Here is a 20,623-nt window from a genome sequence, read left to right on the forward strand (position 1 = left end):
AAAAGCAAAATTAGCCACATGTAGTGACAAATGCCTGTAGTCCCGCCTACTCAGGAGGCTGAGATAGGAGAATTGCTTGAACCTGGGAGGCAGAGGCTGCAGTGAGCCGAGATCGATCCATTGCACTCCAGCCTGGGTGAGACATAGCAGGAAAAAAAGATACAGTCATGCATCATTTAGCAAAGAGGATCCATCCCAAGAAATGCATTGTTAGGTCACTTTGTCATGTGAACATCATGGAGTGTATTTACACAAACCTAGATGGTTTTTATACACATAGGCTATATGGTATAGCCTATTGCTCCTGAACTGCAAACCTGTACAGCATGTTACTGTACTGAATATTATAGGCAATTGTAACGCAATCATATTTGTATATCTAAACATAGAAAAGGTACAGTAAAAGTAGGGTAAAAAAAATGGTATACCTGTATAGGGCACTTATGATGGAACTCAGTTTCTCTGGGTAAGTCAGTGTGTGAGTGGTGAGTGAATGTGAAAGCCTAGGATGTTACTGTACACTTTGTAAACACTGAATACTGAGGCTACATTAATTTTGTTTTTTTTTTCTTTTTTGGTACTGGGTCTTGCTGTATCACCTAGGCTAGAGTGCAGTGGCATGACCCCAGTTCACTGTAGTCGTGACCTCCCAGACTCAAGATGATCCTCCCACCTCAACCTCCCAGGTACCTGGGACTACAGACACATTACATTTTTTTTTTTTTTTTTAATTTTGGGGGCCAGGCATTGTGGTTCAGGCCTGTAATCCCAGCACTTTGGGAGACTGAGGCAGGCGGATCACCTGAGGTCAGGAATTTGAGACCAACCTGGCCAGCATGGCAAAACCCAGTCACTGCTAAAAATGCAAAAATTAGCCAGGCATGGTGGTGTGCACCTGTAGTCCCAGCTACTCAGGAGGCTGAGGCAGGAGAATGGCGTGAACCTGGGAGGCGGAGCTTGCAGTGAGCTGAGATCTGGCCACTGCACTCCAGCCTGGGTGACAGAGTGAGACTCCATCTCCAAAAAAAAAAATTGCCAGGCACAGTGGCTTGCGCCTGTAATCCTAGCACTTCGGGAGGCCAAGGCAGGTGGATTGCCTGTGCTGAAGAGTTTAAATCAGCCTGGGCAACATGGTGAAACCCTGTCTCTACTAGAAATACAAATAGTAGCCGGGCATGGTGGTGCGCGCCCATAATCCCAGCCACTCGGGAGGCTGAGGCACGAGAATTGCTTCAACCCAGGAGGTGGAAGTTGCAGTGAGCCAAGATTGTGCCACTGAATTCCAGCCTGGGGGACAGAAAGAGACTCTGTCATAAATAAATAATTGTGCCACTGAATTCCAGCCTGGGGGACAGAGACTCTGAAATAATAAATAAGTAAGTAAATAACAGAATGAGACTCTGTCTTAAATAAATAAGCAACCAAGCAAGTGTGCAGTGGTGCGGGCCTATAGTCCCAACTAAAAAATACATATATTAACCAGGTGCGGTCGTGCGGAACCCAGGAGACAGAGGTTGCAATGAGCCAACATCGCGCCACTGCACTCCAGCCTGGGCAACAGAGACTCTGTCTCAAAAAAAGGAAAAAGAGAAAAAAAACAGTTCCTGGCCAGGGCCACTGTCTGTTGAATTTGTACATTCTCCATATATCTGTATGAGTTTTCTCTGGGCACTCTGATTTCCTCCGACATCTCAAGAGCTGTGCCTGTTAGGTTCATTAGCATGTCTTAGTGGCCCCAGTGTGAGTGTGGGTGTGAGGGCACTCTGCAGTGAGATGGCATCCTGGCCAGGGTGCATAACCACCTGGTGCCCTGAGCTGCCAGGATGGGCTCCAGCCACCTGCAACCCTGAATTAAAATAAGCAGATTGAGAAATGAATAGCCAGGCGTGGTGGCTCACACTGCACTGTAATCCCAGCACTTCGGGAGGCTGAGGCAGGTGGATCACTTGAGGTAAGGAGTTTGAGACCAGCCTGGCCAGTAGAGACAGTGAAACCCCATCTCTACTAGAAATACAAAATTTAGCTGGGCGTGGTGGCGTGCACCTGTAATCCCAGCTACTTGGGAGGTTGACACACAAGAACCACTTGAACCTGGAAATGGAGGTTGCAGTGAGCTGAGGTTGTGCTGCTGTACTCCAACCTGGAGCAATGAAACTGTCTCAGAAAAAAAGGAATGAATGAATGAATGGACCAGGTGTGGTGATTCATGCTTATAATCCCAGCACTTTGGGAGGCCAAGATAGGAAGATCGCTTGAGACCAGGAGTTCAAGACCAGCCCGAGCAACATAGGGAGACCTCGTCTCTACAGAAAAAAATTAGGCAGGCATGATGTGCGCACACCTATGGTCCCAGCTACACAGGAGGCTGAGGTGAGAGGATCGTTTGAGTGCAAGAGGTCAGGGCTGCAGTGAGCCGTGGTCATGCCACTACACTGCAGCCTGGGCAACAGGGCAAAGACCCTATCTCAAAAAAACAAAAAAGGCTGGGCGCAGCAACTCACACCTGTAATTTCAGCACTTTGGGAGGCCAAGGTGGGCGGATCACAAGGTCAAGAGATCGGGACCATCCTGGCCAACATGGTGAGACCCCATCTCTACTAAAAAATCCAAAAATTGCCCTGGGAGTTCACGCCTGTAGTCCCAGCTGCTTGGGAGACTGAGGCAGGAGACTCGCTTGAACCTGGGAGGTAGGGGTTATAGTGAGCCGAGATCATGCCACTGCACTCCAGCCTGGTGACAAAGCAAGATTCCATCTCAAAAAAAAAAAACAAAACGCCCTCCATATTTGTTATTGTTTGTTTCTGAACTGCATGTTGGTAGGAGGTGCTCCTTAAAATTTTTGCTTTACAAACATGTATTCTCTGATGTAACCCACCACCATATGATTGCCATAGCTCACTGATTGACAAAAAATTGGATACATTATCTTGTTTTTATTAATCTTTCTTAAATGTATGTATAGTTCACATTTATTTCAGTGTTTGATATTAGAAGTGTTTTAGGGGCCGGGCGTGGTGGCTCACACCTATAATCCCAGCACTTTTGGAGGCTAAGTTGGGTGGATCACTTGAGGTTAGGCATTCGAGACCAGCCTGGCAAATATGGTGAAACCCCATCTCTACTAAAAAAATAAATAAATAAATACTAAAATTAGCCGGGCTTGATGGCGGGTACCAGTAGTCCCAGCTACTGGGAGACTGAGGCAGGAGAATCTCTTGAACTGGGGAGGCAGAGGTTTCAGTGAGCTGAGATCACACCACTGCGCTCCAGCCTGGGCAACAGAGCAAGACTACATCTCAAAAAAGTTAATTAATTAAATAGAAGTGTTTTAGGTCTTTATTTAGAGGCTTGGTGGTTTTTGTGACTAGAAATGTGCCTTAGGAACTTAACACTTGTTTATATTAATTAGCCTATGATGCAATTGGTTTCATTACATGTCATTTAACTTAAAGTCGGAGTTTTCAAGAACCTATCAACATTAAAATGAGGACTTATGTATAATATAGTAAATACTAGGCGATGGGAATTTTTCAACTCCATTGTAATCTTACAGGATGACCCTCAGATGTGGTTTGTCATTGACTGTAACTTCATGATGCAGCACATAACCATATTCAAACAAACATGCCATATAAAGAATATTCAGGCCAGGCGTGGGCGTGGGCCGGGTGCAGTGGCTCACACCTGTAATCTCAGCACTTTGGGAGGCCAAGGCAGGTGGATCACCTGAGGTTGGGAGTTTGAGACCAGCCTGACCAACATGGAGAAACCCCATCTCTACTAAAAATACAAAATTGGCCGGGTGTGGTAGCACAAGCCTGTAATCCCAGCTACTCAGGAGGCTGAGGCAGGAGAATTGCTTGTACCCAGGAGGCGGAGGTTGCGGTGAGCCGACATCGTGCCATTGCACTCCAGCTTGGGCAACAATAGCGAAACTCCGTCTCAAAAAAAAAAAAAAAAAAATTATCCGGGTGTGGCGGCACACGCCTGTAGTCCCAGCTACTCAGGAGGCTGAGGCAGGAGGATCACTTGAACCTGGGAAGTGGAAGTTGCAGTGAGCTGAGATTGGGCCATCACACTCCAGCCTGGGCAATAGAGTGAGACTATCACCAAAAAAGAAAATTAAAAAGAATATTCAGAAAATGTTAGATTTACTGAAGATTTTAAAATTGGAGGAAATTTTTTTAAAAAATAAAAGGGGTAGAAGGGAAAATTAAGGAAAACTCAAGTACAACAAAAAGACAAAAATGGAAAATCAGAAAAAAATGAGAATTTATGAGGTTCAGTATTTTAGCAGGAGCTTTGTTTGCTAAACGGTAGATTTAAAAAGATTACTTTTCAAGAAAAAAAAAAACAAACAAACAATAAAAAAGATTACTTTTCACCCACATTAGTCTAAAAGCCTAAATGATATTCATAGTATATAACTTGTTGTTGTACCACTTTAGACATAACCATGGTACTTCTACTGTGTGTTAGAAATGTGATGGTGTACTTTTTAATTTTTGTAGAGACTGTTTCTAGCTATGTTGCTCTTGAACTCCTGCCTCCCTTGGCCTCTCAAAAAGTGCTGAGATTATAGGCATGAACCACCAGCCACAGCCTGTACTGTACTTTCATAAAACTAAAAAAAAATTTTTTTTTTTTTTTGGAAACTGAGTCTTGCTATGTCGCCTAGGCTGAAGTGCAGTGGCATGATCTGGGCTCACTGCAACCTCTGCCTCCTGGGTTCAGGCCCTTCTTCTGCCTCAGCCTCCCAAGTAGCTGGGACTACAGGCACATGCCACCATGCACGGCTAATTTTTGTATTTTTAGTAGAGACGGTTTCACCACATTGGCCAGGCTGGTCTCGAACTCATGACCTCATGATCCGCCCTTCTCGGCCTCCCAAAGTGCTGGGATTACAGGCCACCGTGCCTGGCCAAAAATATTTTTTATAACATTCAGTCAAGCTCTGTATTCGTGGGTTCCACATTCATGGATTCAACCAACCATGGATAGAAAATATTTAGTAAGACTCCATCTCAAAGAAAAGAAAATATTTAGAGAAGAAAAACAATTGCCAGGCGCAGTGGCTCACGCATGTAATCCCAGCACTTTGGGAGGCTGAGACAGGTGGATCACGGGGTCAAGAGTTCAAGACCAGCCTGACCAATATGGTGAAATCCTGTCTCTACTAAAATTACAAAAATTACCTGGGCATGGTGGCGAGCACCTGTAGTCCCAGCTACTCAGGAGACTGAGGCAGAAGAATCGCTTGAACCCAGGAGGCAGAGGTTGCAGTGAGCTGAGATCACGCCACTACACTCCAGCCTGGGTGACAGCGAGACTCTGTCTAAAAAAAAAAAAAAAAAAAGAAGAAGAAAAACAATTTTTAAAACCACAGCTATTTTTAAAATATGAATTTTAAAATAATACAATGTAACAACTATTTACAAAGCTTTGACATGGTATTAGGGTAGGTAATCTAGCAGTGATCTAGGTTATATGCAAATACTATGCCATTTTATATAACGGACTTGAGCACACACACATTTTGGCAATATGGGTCCTGGACCCAAACGCCCGAGGATGTGGAGGGACTGACTATTTTATTTCCTACAGCCTGGATAAGGTTCAAACATGTAGTATATCATTTGAAAGGTGTAGAAAAACCATTAAGAGTTTTAAGTGACCTTCCTAAGGCCTGTGGTCTTTCCACTAGACCTCAAGACTCATACCATTACATTCTTGTTAATGTAATTTGCAAAAAAAAAAAAAAGATTAAATCTACTCAGAAAATGAACTGTTTTGAAAATTTATTAAATACCATGCTTTCTTAATATATAGCTCTAAAGCCATGGCAGCCCCTTAAAACTGAATGGTAGAAGCAGTATGGTTCTCACACATACTTTCCTTCCCTTATTTTTTTCCTTCACCTTATCCTCTACGTAAAGCTTTTGGATAAAGAAAAGAAACTATTTTAAATTTTATTGAAAATACAGATTATCCCATTTCACTAAAATAATCTCTATACAGTAAGATTGTTAAATGTTCTTTTTTAATGGAAGACTGGGGCAAATGGAAAGAGTTAACTTGCTTTATACTATATTTAGAAGACTACAGTAAAGATAATATTTCACAAATTATAGACGTATTTTCACATTACTTTTATAGGCAAAACCACAGTTACTTTGAAACCAACCTAATAATTTACTGTCAGTTAGCAAACCCGGAAGGATATTTTGATATGAAAGTTATTCTGAAGAATAAGGATCATGGAAAAGGACTAATTGTATAATACATGTTTTTAAGAAACATCTTAGAATAAGTGCTTGGTACACGATAGTACTGCATAACTACTGTATAAATGTTGAATTGCTGCTGGGTGCAGTGGCCCCTATCTGTAATCCCAGCAGGAGATCCAGACCATCCTGGCTAACACAGTGAAACCCCGTCTCTACTAAAAAAAAAATACAAAAAATTAGCTGGGCATGGTGGTGGGCGCCTGTAGTACCAGCTACTCAGGAGGCTGAGGCAGGAGAATGGCGTGAACCTGGGAGGCGGAGCTTGCAGTGAGCCAAGATCACGCCACTGCACTCCAGCCTAGGTGACAGAACAAGTCAAAAAAAAAAAAAATTGTTGAATTGCTATCCTATCACCTAGCCATCCACATCATCCCTGTGCTCCACTCCACACTTTGTTTCGTCAGGTGTATCTTCCTCCTGCTCTGACTTCCCTTACCTGTTGAAATTTTACTTATTCCTCATTACCGTGTCCTTCATTAGACCTACCCAGTTCTCTCTCTCAAGCAGATCTTAATCTCTACTCTGTTTTCATACAGCACTTTGCTGATACATTGAACTTACTACAGTCTGAGTTTTGCTTTGCTGTTTATGGGTCTTTCATAGAGTCATCTTTCACCGGATAGGATCTGTGTCTTATTCATGCCTATACCATTACAACAGTCCTATTCTGGCTCAAATACACTATATTCTTCTGTCTACCAGTATTTATATATGTAAAATATCTAGAGGTGTATTAATAAGGCCGTGGGTATTTTATTAAACATATAAATACCATTTTAAGTATTATGTATTTTTACAAGTCCCTCTCAATAGAAATCTTGTTTACTATGACCTTTGTGTTCAAAACATAATCATCTGACTTCTGAAAAACCATGTAATTTTTTTTTTTTTTTTTTGAGATCGTCTAGCCCCGTCATCTGGGCTAATCACAGCTCATGGGACTATAGGCATGTGCAACTGTGCACAGCTAATTTTTTAATTTTTTTGTAGAGACAACTCGCAGTGTTGCCCAGGCTGGTCTCAAACTCCTGTCCCCAGTCAGTCTTCCCACCTCGGCCTCCCAAAGTGCTGGCTCTGTAGGTATGAGCCACCATGCCTGGCCAAAAAACAAATTCTTGTGTTGAATTTAATCCTGTCATTTGTCCTTAAACAGTTTTGTTTAGATGTATCAATTAATATTAAACAATTAATATACTTAACTACCTTTATCCCTTGTTTATTGAGTGTCTGCCATGTGCTAGACATTGCTAGGCTCTGGGGATCTGACAGTGAAACATGGTATGATCTCTTCTGTCGTAGAGTTACTACATTATAGGGAAAACAGAAATTAACAAAAAGATGTACTTACAAATTGTAATGTGTATTCTGAAGGGGAATAAAGGGTTGAATGAAGATGTTAACATGATTGAAACTGGAGAAGAGTTCAGAAAAGACTTCTGAGAAAGTACAGTGTTACTGTGACCTCATGTATAACAAGGGAATTTGAAGTGAGGAAGATACACCGGGACAGCTTTCCAGGAAAGGGATCCAAATGGACAAAAGCCCTGGGGCAAAACGATGGGGCACTTGATTTAGTTCAAAGGGCTGATGTCCAGTTTGTATCTATAGATGCAACGTATTAGCCTTTGGGGACAACATTTAAAAATTAAGGAAGGCCAGGCGCAGTGGCTTACGCCTGTAATCCCAGCCCTTTGGGAGGCCAAAGCAGGCGGATCACCTGAGGTCAGGAGTTTGAGACCAGCCTGGCCAACATGGTGAAACCCCGTCTCTACTAAAAATACAAAAATTAGCTGGGTGCAGTGGCGGGCGCCTGTAATCCCAGCTACTTGGGAGGCTGAGGCAGGAGAATCACTTGAACCCAGGAGGCGGAGGTTACAGTGAGCCAATAACGGGTCATTTCCAGCCTGGGCAATAAGAGCGAAACTCCGTCTCAAAAAATTATGGAGTACTGTGCTGCTTTTCCTATATATAACCCATATGTAAAACTTTGATAAACACAAAACTGCTGTGGGTCAGTTAGTATCCTAGCACTGTATATAAATAGCGGTCAGTATGAAGGACCCTTTAAATACTGGTTTTCTGCTTTGGCTTATATTTTTAATTTTATTAATTCTCTCTTAATTATGTATATATTATGTAACTTTTAAAGCTTGATCAGCTAGCTTCCACAAATATTTACTCTTTGGATATATACATGTATATATAAAATTTGTCTATTTCTAGTCCTTGAATTCCTTGAACAAGCCAAGCTGACACTGACCTTGGGGCCACTGGCATTACTCTTTCTATCTGAATCACTTTTCTCCCCATATCTTCAATCGATTAATTCTTCCTCATCATTCAGTCTTACCTTAAAAATGGCAAAGAATCCTTTCCCAACCACCTGTCTCATGTTATTCCTGCCTTTCCTGGTAGAAACTATCACATTATCCTTTTTCCATATGGCACTCCTTTAAATTATTTTCTTGTTTACTTTAGCTTAATGAAAATGATAATCTTGTCATCTTTATTTACTGTTTTTTTACTCCAGTACTTTGAAAAGTGACAAGTACATAGTAAGAACTCAATTAATACTTGAATAATGTTTATCTTACAAGTTATGGCCCGGCACGGTGGCTCAAGCCTGTAATCCCAGCACTTTGGGAGGCCGAGACGGGCGGATCACGAGGTCAGGAGATCGAGACCATCCTGGCGAACACGGTGAAACCCCGTCTCTACTAAAAAAATACAAAAAAACTAGCCGGGCGAGGTGGCGGGTGCCTGTAATCCCAGCCACTTGGGAGGCTGAGGCAGGAGAATGGCGTGAACCTGGGAGGCGGAGCTTGCAGTGAGCTGAGATCCGGCCACTGCACTCCAGCCTGGGTGACAGAGCAAGACTCCTTCACGTTATGATAGGCTTACATAATTAAATTGTAAGTCCAAGGGAAAGTACTCCATTTTTCATTTCTTTATATATATATATATATATATATGTATGTAATAGTTCTTAACATAGTAGTTCAGTAAGTTTTTATTGGGGAAAAGTGTTATCTTCTAAAGTGAGTTCATAATATAATATTGTCAGAAATAAATGTGTTTTCTCCCTTGGCAATCAGCCATCATCCAAAATTCTGAACTCCCAACCTGTATCTCAAGCCACCTGCTAGCAAATATCACCTACATGTCTCATGTAATTCAAAATCAGCACATCTCACCTCCCACTGCATCTGCCTATGGACACCACCTCAGCCCAAGCCATTTCCTGTTCAGTTCTCCAGACCCACAAACCTGACCTCTTCTGTGATGTCTTCTCAGGCTTATGATAAGGACACATCCTAAGGTTAGATTTTGCTGACATTTATTAAGCAAACATCATGCTCCACTAACAACGATCATCATATTATGCTGAGAGTCTAGAAAATGTGAAGGGCTATGAATTTGTCCTGATACTATTCTGCAAGATTGTTTCTCTGGCTGTGCTCAGCAGCCTAAATAAAGGAGAAGGGAAGGTGGATTATAAGATTGATCTGAGTTGGGAACAAGCTAGATAAATGCAGTGGGAGGAATATGTGGGATGCCAGGTTGTTTGAGATTTTGGTGACAGAATGGTTTGGTTGATTAACCCTCAGTTCTTGTGAGGTAAGGGCCCATAGATGTCATCCCGATTGGGGTCTTTAGAAATAGGAATTTTAGGTCGGGCATGGTGGCTCACACCTGTAATCCCAGCACTTTGGGAGGCTGAGGAGGATGGATCACCTGAAGTCAGGAGTTTAAGACCAACCTGGCCAACATGGTGAAACCCCATCTCTACTAAAAATATTAAATTAGCCAGGCATGGTGGCGCATGCCTGTAATCCCAGCTACTTGAAAGGCTGAGGCAGGAGAATCACTTGAACCCTGTGATTGGAGGTGACAGTGAGCCAGGATCATGCCATTGCACTCTAGCCTGGACAACACAGTGAGACTTCGTCTTAAAAAAAAAAAAAAAAAGGAATTTTATCTTTAGGTCTATACTGAAGCCATGGGAAGAATTAAGGATAACCTATAACCTCACGGGGATGAAAGCTAAACGCATAAATGCCTGAGGAAGGTTCACTTAACCATTTCAGCAAGAGAGTTAGGTGTTCTCCCCATTACAATTATCATTAAAACAAAAAAGGATCTTCTGCTACCTTTTGGTGATGACAGGAAGTGACAAGACTTCATTCCAATCCATAACAAGCCTCAGAGAAACAAAACTTAAAGGGATAGAGCACATGGGGGCAATATTAAAAAGAGCAGAGAAATCACGCTGAGTCCCTGCAGCTTAGGGGAACAGATTCAGGTTTGGAGGATTAATAAAATATGGGTTTGGGCAATCTCCAACCCTACCCTAGCTCCCATACAGGATTTAATTTCTTAGTTTAGTCCTCTAGTGTCTATAGCAATTTGTATATCTGTTTGTATCACTTATGTACACACATATCTCCCCAGTTACATTGTGATTTCCTTTAGGGTTAGGAGCTTTATTTGATTCATCCTGATTCCTCAGCCCCAACACAGTACCTGATACATAAATGGTGTTTAATAAATGCCAAGTATAAAGTATTGTAACAGGCCGGGCGCAGTGGCTCGCGCCTCTAATCCCTGCACTTTGGGAGGCCGAGGCGGGTGGATTCTGAGGTCAGGAGTTTGAGACCAACCTGGACAACATGAAACCCGTCTCTACTAAAAATACAAAAAATTAGCCACATGTGATGGCAGGCACCTATTATCCCAGCTACTCAGGAGACTGAGGCAGAGAATTGCTTGAACCCCAGAGGCAGAGGTTGCAATGAGCTGAGATTGCACCACTGCACTCCAGCTTGGGCAACAAGCGAAACTCCGTCTCAAAAAAAAAAAAAGTACTGTAACAAGCCCAAAAGCCATGTGTTGCAAATAGCAATATTCTTCAGTGGCCAGTACATCACTTAAATCACCCTACAGGTCTTTACCGGAATTGCAGAACAAGCAGTTACTTCTCTGCCTGTTTAGCTATTTTCTGTATTAAAAAAGAAAAATCTAAAATGCTAATGAGAATTCATTATTTTAGGTGATTGATGAGATTTATCGCGTGTTGAGATACGTCAATTCTACCAGAGCCCCTCAGCGAGCTCATGAAGTACTTCAAGAATTAAGGGATATATCCTCTATGGCAATGGAGTACTTTGATGAAAAGATTGTTCCAATTTTAAAGAGGAAATTACCAGGATCAGATGTTTCTGGAAGACTCATGGGCTCTCCTCCAGGTACCTCTACTTTATAATCATGTTTGTACATAATTTTGTAACTTGTTTCTGGTTTTTTTCCACTTAATCAAGTGTCTTGAACTTTTCTGTGTTAGTAGTTGTTTATTGGCAGCATCATTTTTAATGAGATTGGATTATCAACCATAACTTATACAACTGATCCACTAGTTAGGCACATTTCTTGTTTCTAGCTTTTCAGTACTTACTCAAGAACAATCTGAGCGGTCTTGTGACTAAATCTTTGCACATATCCATATTGACTTACAATAAACATATTAGAAATAGAATAGCTGGGCCCGGCCAGGCACAGTGGGACACACCTGTAATCCCAGCACTTTGAGAGGCCGAGGTGGGTGGATCACCTGACTGAGGTCAGTAGTTCGAGACCACCCTGGCCAACATGGTGACACCCATATCTACTAAAAATACAAAAGTTTGCTGGGCATGGTGGCGCACACCTGTAATCCCAGCTACTCTGGAAGCTGAGGCAGAAGAATCAGTTGAACCGGGGAGGCAGAGGTTGTAGTGAGCCAGATTCACACCATTGCACTCCAGCCTGGGCAACAAGAGCAGAACTCTTATCTCAAAAAAAAAAAAAAGAAAGAAATAGGATTGCTGGACCAGGTGCAGTGGCCCACGCCTGTAGTCTCAGCACTTTGGGAGACTGAGGGGGAAAGATCGCTTCAGCCCAGGAGTTCAAGACCAGCCCGGGAAACATAGGGAAACCCCCATCTCTACAAAGAATTTTAAAAATAGCCGGGTGTTAGTGGCGCATGCCTGTGGCCCCAGCTACTCAGGAGGCTGAGGTTTGAGACCCTGTCTCAAAAAAAAAAAAAAAAAGTAATAGAATTACAGGTGAAAAGTTACATACAGATGCTCCTTAATTTACAATGGGATTTACATCCTGATAAACCCGTCATAAGTAGAAAATATTGTAAGTCAAAAAATGCACTTAATATACGAACCTACCAAACATCATAGCTTAGCCTAACCTACCTTAAACATGCTCAGAACACTTAACATTAGCTTACAGTTGGGCAGAATTATCTAGCAAAGCATATTTTATGATAAAGCATCCTTGCGTAATTTACTGAATTAATTTTCTATTATACTGAAAGTGAAAAGCAGAATGGTTCTGTGGATACCTGAAGTACAGTTTCTACTGAATGTCTATCACTTCCATACCATCGTAAAGTCAAAAAATCATTAAGTTGGCTGGGCGCGGTGGCTCACGCCTGTAATCCCAGCACTTTGGGAGGCCAAGGCGGGCAGATCACCTGAGGTCAGGAGTTCGAGACCAACCTGGCCAACATGGTAAAACCCTGTCTCTACTAAAAAAATACCAAAAAATTAGCCAGGCGTGGTGGCGCACACCTGTAGTCCCAGCTACTAGGGAGGCTGGGGCATGCAAATCGCTTGAACCCAAGAGGTGGAGGTTGTAGTGAGCCAAGATCATGGCATTGCACTCCAGCTTGGGCAACAGAGTGAGACTCTTGTCTCAAAAAAAAAAAAAAAAAAAAAAAACATTAACTTGAACCATTGTAATTTGAGGACTTTTTTTTGTTTCTGATGAATTAATATTCATTTTTTTAAAAAACAAATATACTAGATAAAATGCCAAAAACTCTTCAGGGAAATATTTGGTGAATTATTTCAGCCCCCAAAGTGTCTGGCTGCTACTTTATTTTTATTTATTTATTTATGTATGTATGTATTTATTTATTTATTTTGAGATGGAGTCTCACTCTGTCACCCAGGCTAGAGTGCAATGGCGTGATCTCTGATCACTGCAACCTCCACCTCCCAGGTTCAAGCAGTTCTCCTGCCTCAGCCTCCTGAGTAGCTGGGATTACAGGTGCACACCACCACGCCTGGCTAATTTTTGTATTTTTTAGTAGAAACGGGATTTCACCATGTTGTTTAGGTTGTTGGTCTGGAACTCCTGACCTCGTGATCCGCCTGCCTTGGCCTCCCAAAGTGCTGGGATTACAAGCACGAGCCACCACGCCCAGCTGCTACTTTGAAAGACAGGGTTCATAAGGCTATTTTGAACAGTATCACTTCATCTGCGCTAAATAACTGTTTTTGCAAAAATATATTGGCTCCTAGAGATTTGTGCCTTTATCTACTGAAAGACTTAATTATTTAATATCCCCAACTCTGGCAAGTACTTTAATTAGGAAAGAATTTAGTAGAACTTTTTATTTTGTTCAGATTAGTTAGCTCCCTGTAGTACTCAGTGAGGCAACCAAGTGGCTCTCTGTAATTGAGTAATAAAGCCTACACATCTCAGCATTAATATATCTGTTATTTATTGAGTACCTATTATGTGCATAGCACTGTACTGTGTCCTGTGGAGACTAAAAGGAAGTGTAATACATGGTGTCTGCTCTCAAGGATCTTACTATTTCAAAAGGTAAGATACACTCAGTCTTGAAGTTAAATTATCATAGGCAAAACAAATAATGCAATGTCCAATTAAATGTCAAATGAGAGCAGAGAAACAATTTTAAGGTAGATCAGTGCTGGCTGATCTGATGGAAACATCACAGGAGGTAAGGATTGATTTAAGCCTTGGTGAATAAGTAGAAGTTGGATATGGATAAGCAGAGAGGGAAAGAAGAATGCATCCATAAAGGAAATACAGTTATTTAGATGCGCAAGGAGAAGATTAACATGATGTGTTCAGGGTATGAATGGACCCCTCTTGTTCTTTTAGAAAACCTTCAGTAGATAAGGTTAAAGTAGGTTCTTTGTTTAAAATAGTTATTTTTATGCTTGTGTTATAGTCTAATTATTCCGGAAAGAATAGGTCCAAGACCCTCCTACACCATGCCAGGAATTCTTTGTGACTGTAATGTATGATGTAACCCACTCTTTAATGGAGTCCTATCATTTGGCTAAAGTTGAAGCCTTTGCAAATAACTTAAGTTCAGAGTAAACTTAAGAACATGATACAGGTTGAGTATCCCTTATCCAAATTTCTTAGGACCAGAAGTGTTTCAAATTTCAGCTTTTTTTCAGATTTTGGAATATTTGCATTACATGTACTGGCTGCACAGTCTGTTATCCACATACCCACAATCCAGAATGCTCCAATGAGCCATTTCCTTGAGCATCATGTTGGTGCTGAAGAAGTTTCAGATTTTGGATTTCAGATTTCTGGATTAGAAACTTGCAACCTGTAGGTCTGTACTTCTAACTTGAAAGTGTATTTGTTATGTGAATTAGATAGAAAATAATTATTTTCTGGCCGGGCACAGTGCTTCAATACATCTGTAATCCCAGCACTTTGGGAGGCTGAGGTGGGTGGATCACGAGGTCAGGAGATCCAAACCATCCTGGCTTACACAGTGAAACCCCATCTCTATGAAAAATACAAAAAGAAATTAGCCGGGTGTGGTGGCGGGCGCCTGTAGTCCCAGCTACTCGGGAGGCTGAGGCAGGAGAATGGCGTGTACCTGGGAGGAGGAGCTTGCAGTGAGCCGAGATCGCGCCACTGCACTCCAGCCTGGGCGACAGAGCGAGACTCCATCTCAAAAAAAAAAAAAAAAAATTATTATTTTCTAATTTTACTGCTTGTATTTTGTTACTAGATTCTGAAAATATTTTACAATATTTTAAACTCAAGTTTATGCCATTAAATGCCCTTCTTCATTTCCTGGCAGTCTACATACTGCCACATGAGCAGGAGAATCAGAATTTAAACTCATTTGTAGTTAAAATAAGATGTTAAATTATGATGATTAACCCAATTGACCAACTGGATTGCAAAGAAGAAGAAATTCTCAGAAGTGACATAATAAGGGTATTCCATTTTTAAATAAGTGTAAGACTGGTAGAGAAACATTTTAAGTGACTGACCCTTTTAAATTATTCCTCCACAGTTCCAGGACCGTCTGCAGCCCTAACAACAATGCAGCTCTTCTCCAAGCAAAACCCTTCAAGACAAGAGGTTACCAAACTCCAGCAGCAGGTTAAAACAAATGGTGCTGGCGTGACTGTTCTCAGGCGTGAAATTTCTGAGCTTCGCACCAAAGTGCAAGAACAGCAAAAACAGCTTCAAGACCAGGACCAGAAACTGCTAGAGCAGACCCAGATCATAGGTGAACAAAATGCACGGTTGGCAGAGCTAGAACGCAAACTACGAGAAGTAATGGAAAGTGCTGTAGGAAATTCCTCAGGGTCTGGGCAGAATGAGGAGTCTCCTCGGAAACGAAAAAAGGCCACAGAAGCCATAGACTCTCTTAGGAAATCTAAACGTCTTCGGAATAGAAAGTAAATTGGAATGTGGTTCTAGTTCCAGAGGAAGACGCAGCTTAGTAGCTTAAGCAGTTAACGTATATCAGGATACTGTGAGCAACACGGTGTCCCTTAAGCTTCTAGGCTTTCAGAACACAACTTAAACTTGAACTCTTATGGTTGGGACATTCTTTTCCCGCTTCTCCTGATTGAACTGATGCACAGAATCTTTTTACTTTGCAATAGATTTGTACTAACCAGACCTGTTCTATCATGTTTTGAGGAGTTAACTTTTTTCTGTGCAGATAATGTTGAAAGTAAGTTAATTTGTTTCTGCATATATGCACATACATAAGGATCTTAAACCCAGTCTTGACAGACTAAACAGAAGTTAAGTTTAATACAGAAAATGTCCTGTTCACTTGAAAGAAAAGACCTACTTTTTAAATGGACACTATCTTGGTTTTTTTTTTTTTTTTTTTTAAGTCGTCTTTTTGTTACAAGTGACCTTTATCTGGAATGTCTGAAAAGTAGTTAATGCTTTTTGGTATTGAAGTAATGGGTAACTAAAATGGACTTCCATAGTATTGACTGTAGAAGGAGGCTCTACAGTATTGACTATATATTTTTATAAACTACTGGCAAGAAACTTACCCAGCTGTTATACATGTTTTCAGTTCTCTTTGGGGGCCATGTCCTACATTTGCATGGATGGATGCATGCATTGCCTAATCAACTCACTTAAAAAGCTCTTGCACTGGTATTGATCTTAAACCTCTATACTTCTCCACTTTTTAGAGCGGCGTCTTAGTTTAAGCGCTTAACATCTTCCACCGCAAGAGCTTGCCTCTAGAGGGGGAATTATTCATCCATTTGTCCTCCAGTTTTATAGGAATAAGAGACTATTAAAGCCCATTGCTTTATCTGTTCTCTGTAGGGTTCAGGTACACTGGCTAAGGCAGAACCCCAAATTCCAAGGCTCTTTCTATCAATATTGGACCTCTGGGAGTTAGTACTCCTCTTTGCTCACCACCATGTGCTCAGTTGATCAGATGTGAGTGAGTAGGGGACTCGACTTGTGGGATGCAGTTTTGCCATTGCAGCAAAGTTCATTGAGGAAAATTGTACCATGAAAAAGCATTTTCATTATTTCATTTCTGGGGGATGACCTTGAGGGAAGCTTTTTAATATTCGTTTCAAGCTTTCCTTATTCTACAACTTTAAACAAAAGCTTTAATTTTGTTTGCACTCCTGTTTTGAGCTTGTAACTGGAAAAGCATGTCTTGCACTGTTCAACCTCCTAAGTGGTCACTTTTACAACCTCCAAATTATGTACAGTGGTGATTTTCCCCAGTTGTATATTTTTGAGACATTCAATTATCACTGTCTTAGTTGTATTTTAATTTACTAAATTATGTAGCTGTCTGACTGTTCTGTTAAACAACTGTTGCCTTGGGCTTCAGTTATTTAAAGTAAATTTGGGTGTAATATAGAAAACTGTCCCTTTCCAGGCAGGGGTTGGCGCCTGTATAACCCTAAGGTTTGGTAGACGCCTTAGTCGAATAAGAGCACAAGGCTATATCGCCTTTTATCCGTCCACCGTGACATGGCTGTGCGTCCTTTAAATTAACCTCACCAGATGAAGCTTTTTCTATCCATTTTTAATATTGTCCTTACATAATATTGTCCTTAGATTTTCATCAATTCTATGTCTGACTTTGAAATTCCATTTACAATGTAGTATGTTTTCAATGAAAAACCATAAAGTAACATCCAAGTGTTTCATGGTTTGTTGGGAAGGTAATTTTAAAATAAAACAATTTCCAAAAAACATTTGTCAGCCAAGGTCATCCATAAAAGTCCCCGTCTGGAACTTATTTTCTCAGCACTTCTCATTTTTATAATCAGAGTATTTAGCCATATTATCATATCTTTAGAGGAGGCCTGGTGGAATACCCTGGGCCTCTACTAGTCTGCTTTTCTGGTCACAGGAAGACTTTTTTTTTACGTATCAAAGTATGTGTTTACAGATTTACAGAGTGTGATCCGTATGCATCAAAGGGATACAGCCCCAGACTATTTCTTTAATGGTCGTTCATGAACTACTAAGTTTCCTGAATTTCTTTTTAAACTACATCTAGATAGCCTAAACATCTGTGTAGTCTTCCATTAGTTAACATGTGTATATGGCTTTCGTAATAAGTAGTCACACTGTTAGAAGGTAAATTTTCTATTACAAAATCCAAATTTCTATTGCATACACTTATAATCATCTATTCATAAAGCTCATTCGTTGTACTTGTTAATGCATGAATGTTCCATGCAGTAGGAACATAAAGCACTACAGTTCATTCGGTTGTTCAAATCTTAAATCTTAGGCTATTTAGCTAAAACATGTTAGGATGTTGCCTTCACCAGCTATTAGGACAGTTATTAGCCGTTATGCTTATTTATGGATAGCATAATGGTATTTAAGGTTCAACAAACTGCAGATTTTTTTGATCAGCTGAAACTGACATATGTTACAGAAAAACTGTAAATTAACCTCCTGAGAGAACCATTCTGCCCTGCGTTTTAAGTCAGGTATTTAAATGCTGTGTGTTGTTAATACTGCGTTGTCTTAGTGCAACATTTCTTGAAGTATTCCCATCATCTTCCTTGGCTGTTTTTCAGAGGAGACATCTCCATGTCAATGGGTCATTCCCACATAGGGAGGTGTTATGGTACAGCGCTACACACATGGATAACAATGTGAAAAGGCGTGCCTAAGAAATGAAAAGGGCTGGCCTTATCCCCACCCCAGCTGGATCCCCTGCTTATCTCCCACATGCACTTGGCTTACCTGGTTTTCACAGATTCTGAGGTTATAGAACCTGTTGTTTTTCAAACTCCTGTACAGAACCTGGAAATAATGGAGCAAATGCAAATGTATTGAGAGTCATTATACTTAGTTTTAAAGACTATTGGGGTATCATCCAGTCAGAAGCCACTGATTTGGGAAGCAATTTTTTTGTAAAACACGTTTTTTGGAGTACTGAACTTTACAGGGGCTTGCCTTAATCTCTATTTAGTAGTTTCAAGATGTATGCGCAATTATTCTACGTGTTAAAAATGTTAAAATATTCTATGTAGCCCCAAAGGTGGGTAAAACAGTGTAAGTAATGCCTAAATTAATAAGCTAAAAGGTGTCACTACAGCTGGATTTTTGAGAGAAAATGGACATAAAACTAGGCTATGTGTAATAAAAATAATGGCACCTTAAGATTGCACTATTTTATGCATTATTTTATATGCCATTTCATAGCCTGCACTTTAATCTCCAAAGAAACAATGTATGATGTCCCAGTTGTTCCTTATTCTTAATAAATTTTTCCTAAGACAGGGCACTTAATTCTATTTTACTATACTGAATTAGTTTCTTGGAGGTAGATTCCTTTCTTGAGTTCTCTGTTTCCTTAGCCATAATAATTTCTAGGATCTGGGAACTCCCTATATTGTCTATTTCCAACATTATATAATTTTAATTTAATGTAATATAAATCTCCTACTTGGTGATCAGCACATTCTTATATCCTGCTCTACCAATGAGTACCCATTTGTTACAGTTACCAAACTCTCTAAAAACATATACTGTGAGTAATATTTGAAGCCAGGAATAAAAGGCAGTCTGAAAGAAAACGTCCTATATGATGCAGTTGTTTGGAAATGGCTGATTTCTGATATGAAACCCAATTTGATAACACCATTCAGTTCTTTGACTTGGGATCTATCTGAATTGCTTTAACTAGTACACAAAAGGTTAAGTTACGACTACTTTAAATTTGTATAGCCTGCCATCTGAGGTGAATTATTTTCAAAAAATACTAAATCTATGAACTGAGACTAGCAATTAGTTGGCTGCTCCCTACCATGATTTTACTTTTAATAGCAATACAGTTATATTGGTGATAAATATGACAGGCTTAAGTACTGCCGGCCTTTCACATCTTCCTAATCATCTTGGTTAAATTTCTGAGGTTTAAAAATTAGATCCAGATTTCTTCTGTTGTGTCTGAAGAGAACTATGACATTTTAGAAGTACATTGGCAATCTGTTAGGTCCATTGGCAAAGTATATTGGTCCATATTCAAACCTATTCCAAAAGGTTAGAAGTGTTTAAGATTCCTTTACTGTGGTACCATGTCTGTTTACCTATGCTTATGGGCAACAATAAATTACTAGTTTACCTTCTGGAATTTTAATTGTTATAACTGAATCAATTATTGGAAAGTGAAAAACACCTCCCGGTCACACAACAGGGTACATAAATAAATGTGTTGTTACCAGTGCTACTTGTTTTCTTTGTATTTCATCCACAAAAGAATATGGAGCTCTATTGCTAACATACCATATTAATAGCTACTGTTTTTTGGAGCACTGTACTGTGTGTTTTACATATGTTACAGTGGTTCTCACAGCTACCTTATAAAGTAGGTCTTACTCTACATGGGGAAGTTGAACTCGTGCTAAACAACGTGTCCACAGTGTATGCAAGTAAGTGGCATAAGTGGGATTTGACCCATAAGCTCTGAAGTTTATAAACTTCCTACTACACTATACTACATCCTAGAAACCTGAGAACAGTGAGACTCTGAACTTAATATAAGCAAGACCATCCCACACATCCACTAGAAACAGTCAGTGCCCAAATCACTAATGCTAACAGTAGTATGTAGAACTGAGATCAAGAAAAAGCTGGGCTAGGCCGGGCACAGTGGCTCACACCTATAATCCTAGCACTTTGGGAGGCCAAGGTGGGCAGATCACGAGGTCAGGAGTTAGAGACCAGCCTGGCCAACATGGTGAAAC

The 20,623-nt window shown here is 40.6% G+C and overlaps 1 protein-coding gene across 1 annotated transcript in view; it reads left to right on the forward strand.

The window, feature by feature from the left end:
- The window catches only part of FBXO28 (F-box protein 28), a 43,435-nt gene extending 23,425 nt beyond the window's left edge, over positions 1-20,010 (forward strand). The window contains exons 4-5 of the mRNA XM_023203664.2: positions 11,338-11,533; positions 15,421-20,010. Of these exons, the coding sequence (XP_023059432.1) occupies positions 11,338-11,533; positions 15,421-15,815 (591 nt within the window). The 3' untranslated portion in view covers positions 15,816-20,010. The remainder of the gene's footprint in view (positions 1-11,337; positions 11,534-15,420) is intronic.
- The last annotated feature ends 613 nt before the right edge of the window (positions 20,011-20,623 follow it).

The sequence above is a fragment of the Piliocolobus tephrosceles genome, chromosome 1 (assembly GCF_002776525.5).
Source record: "Piliocolobus tephrosceles isolate RC106 chromosome 1, ASM277652v3, whole genome shotgun sequence".
Lineage (NCBI taxonomy): Eukaryota > Metazoa > Chordata > Mammalia > Primates > Cercopithecidae > Piliocolobus > Piliocolobus tephrosceles.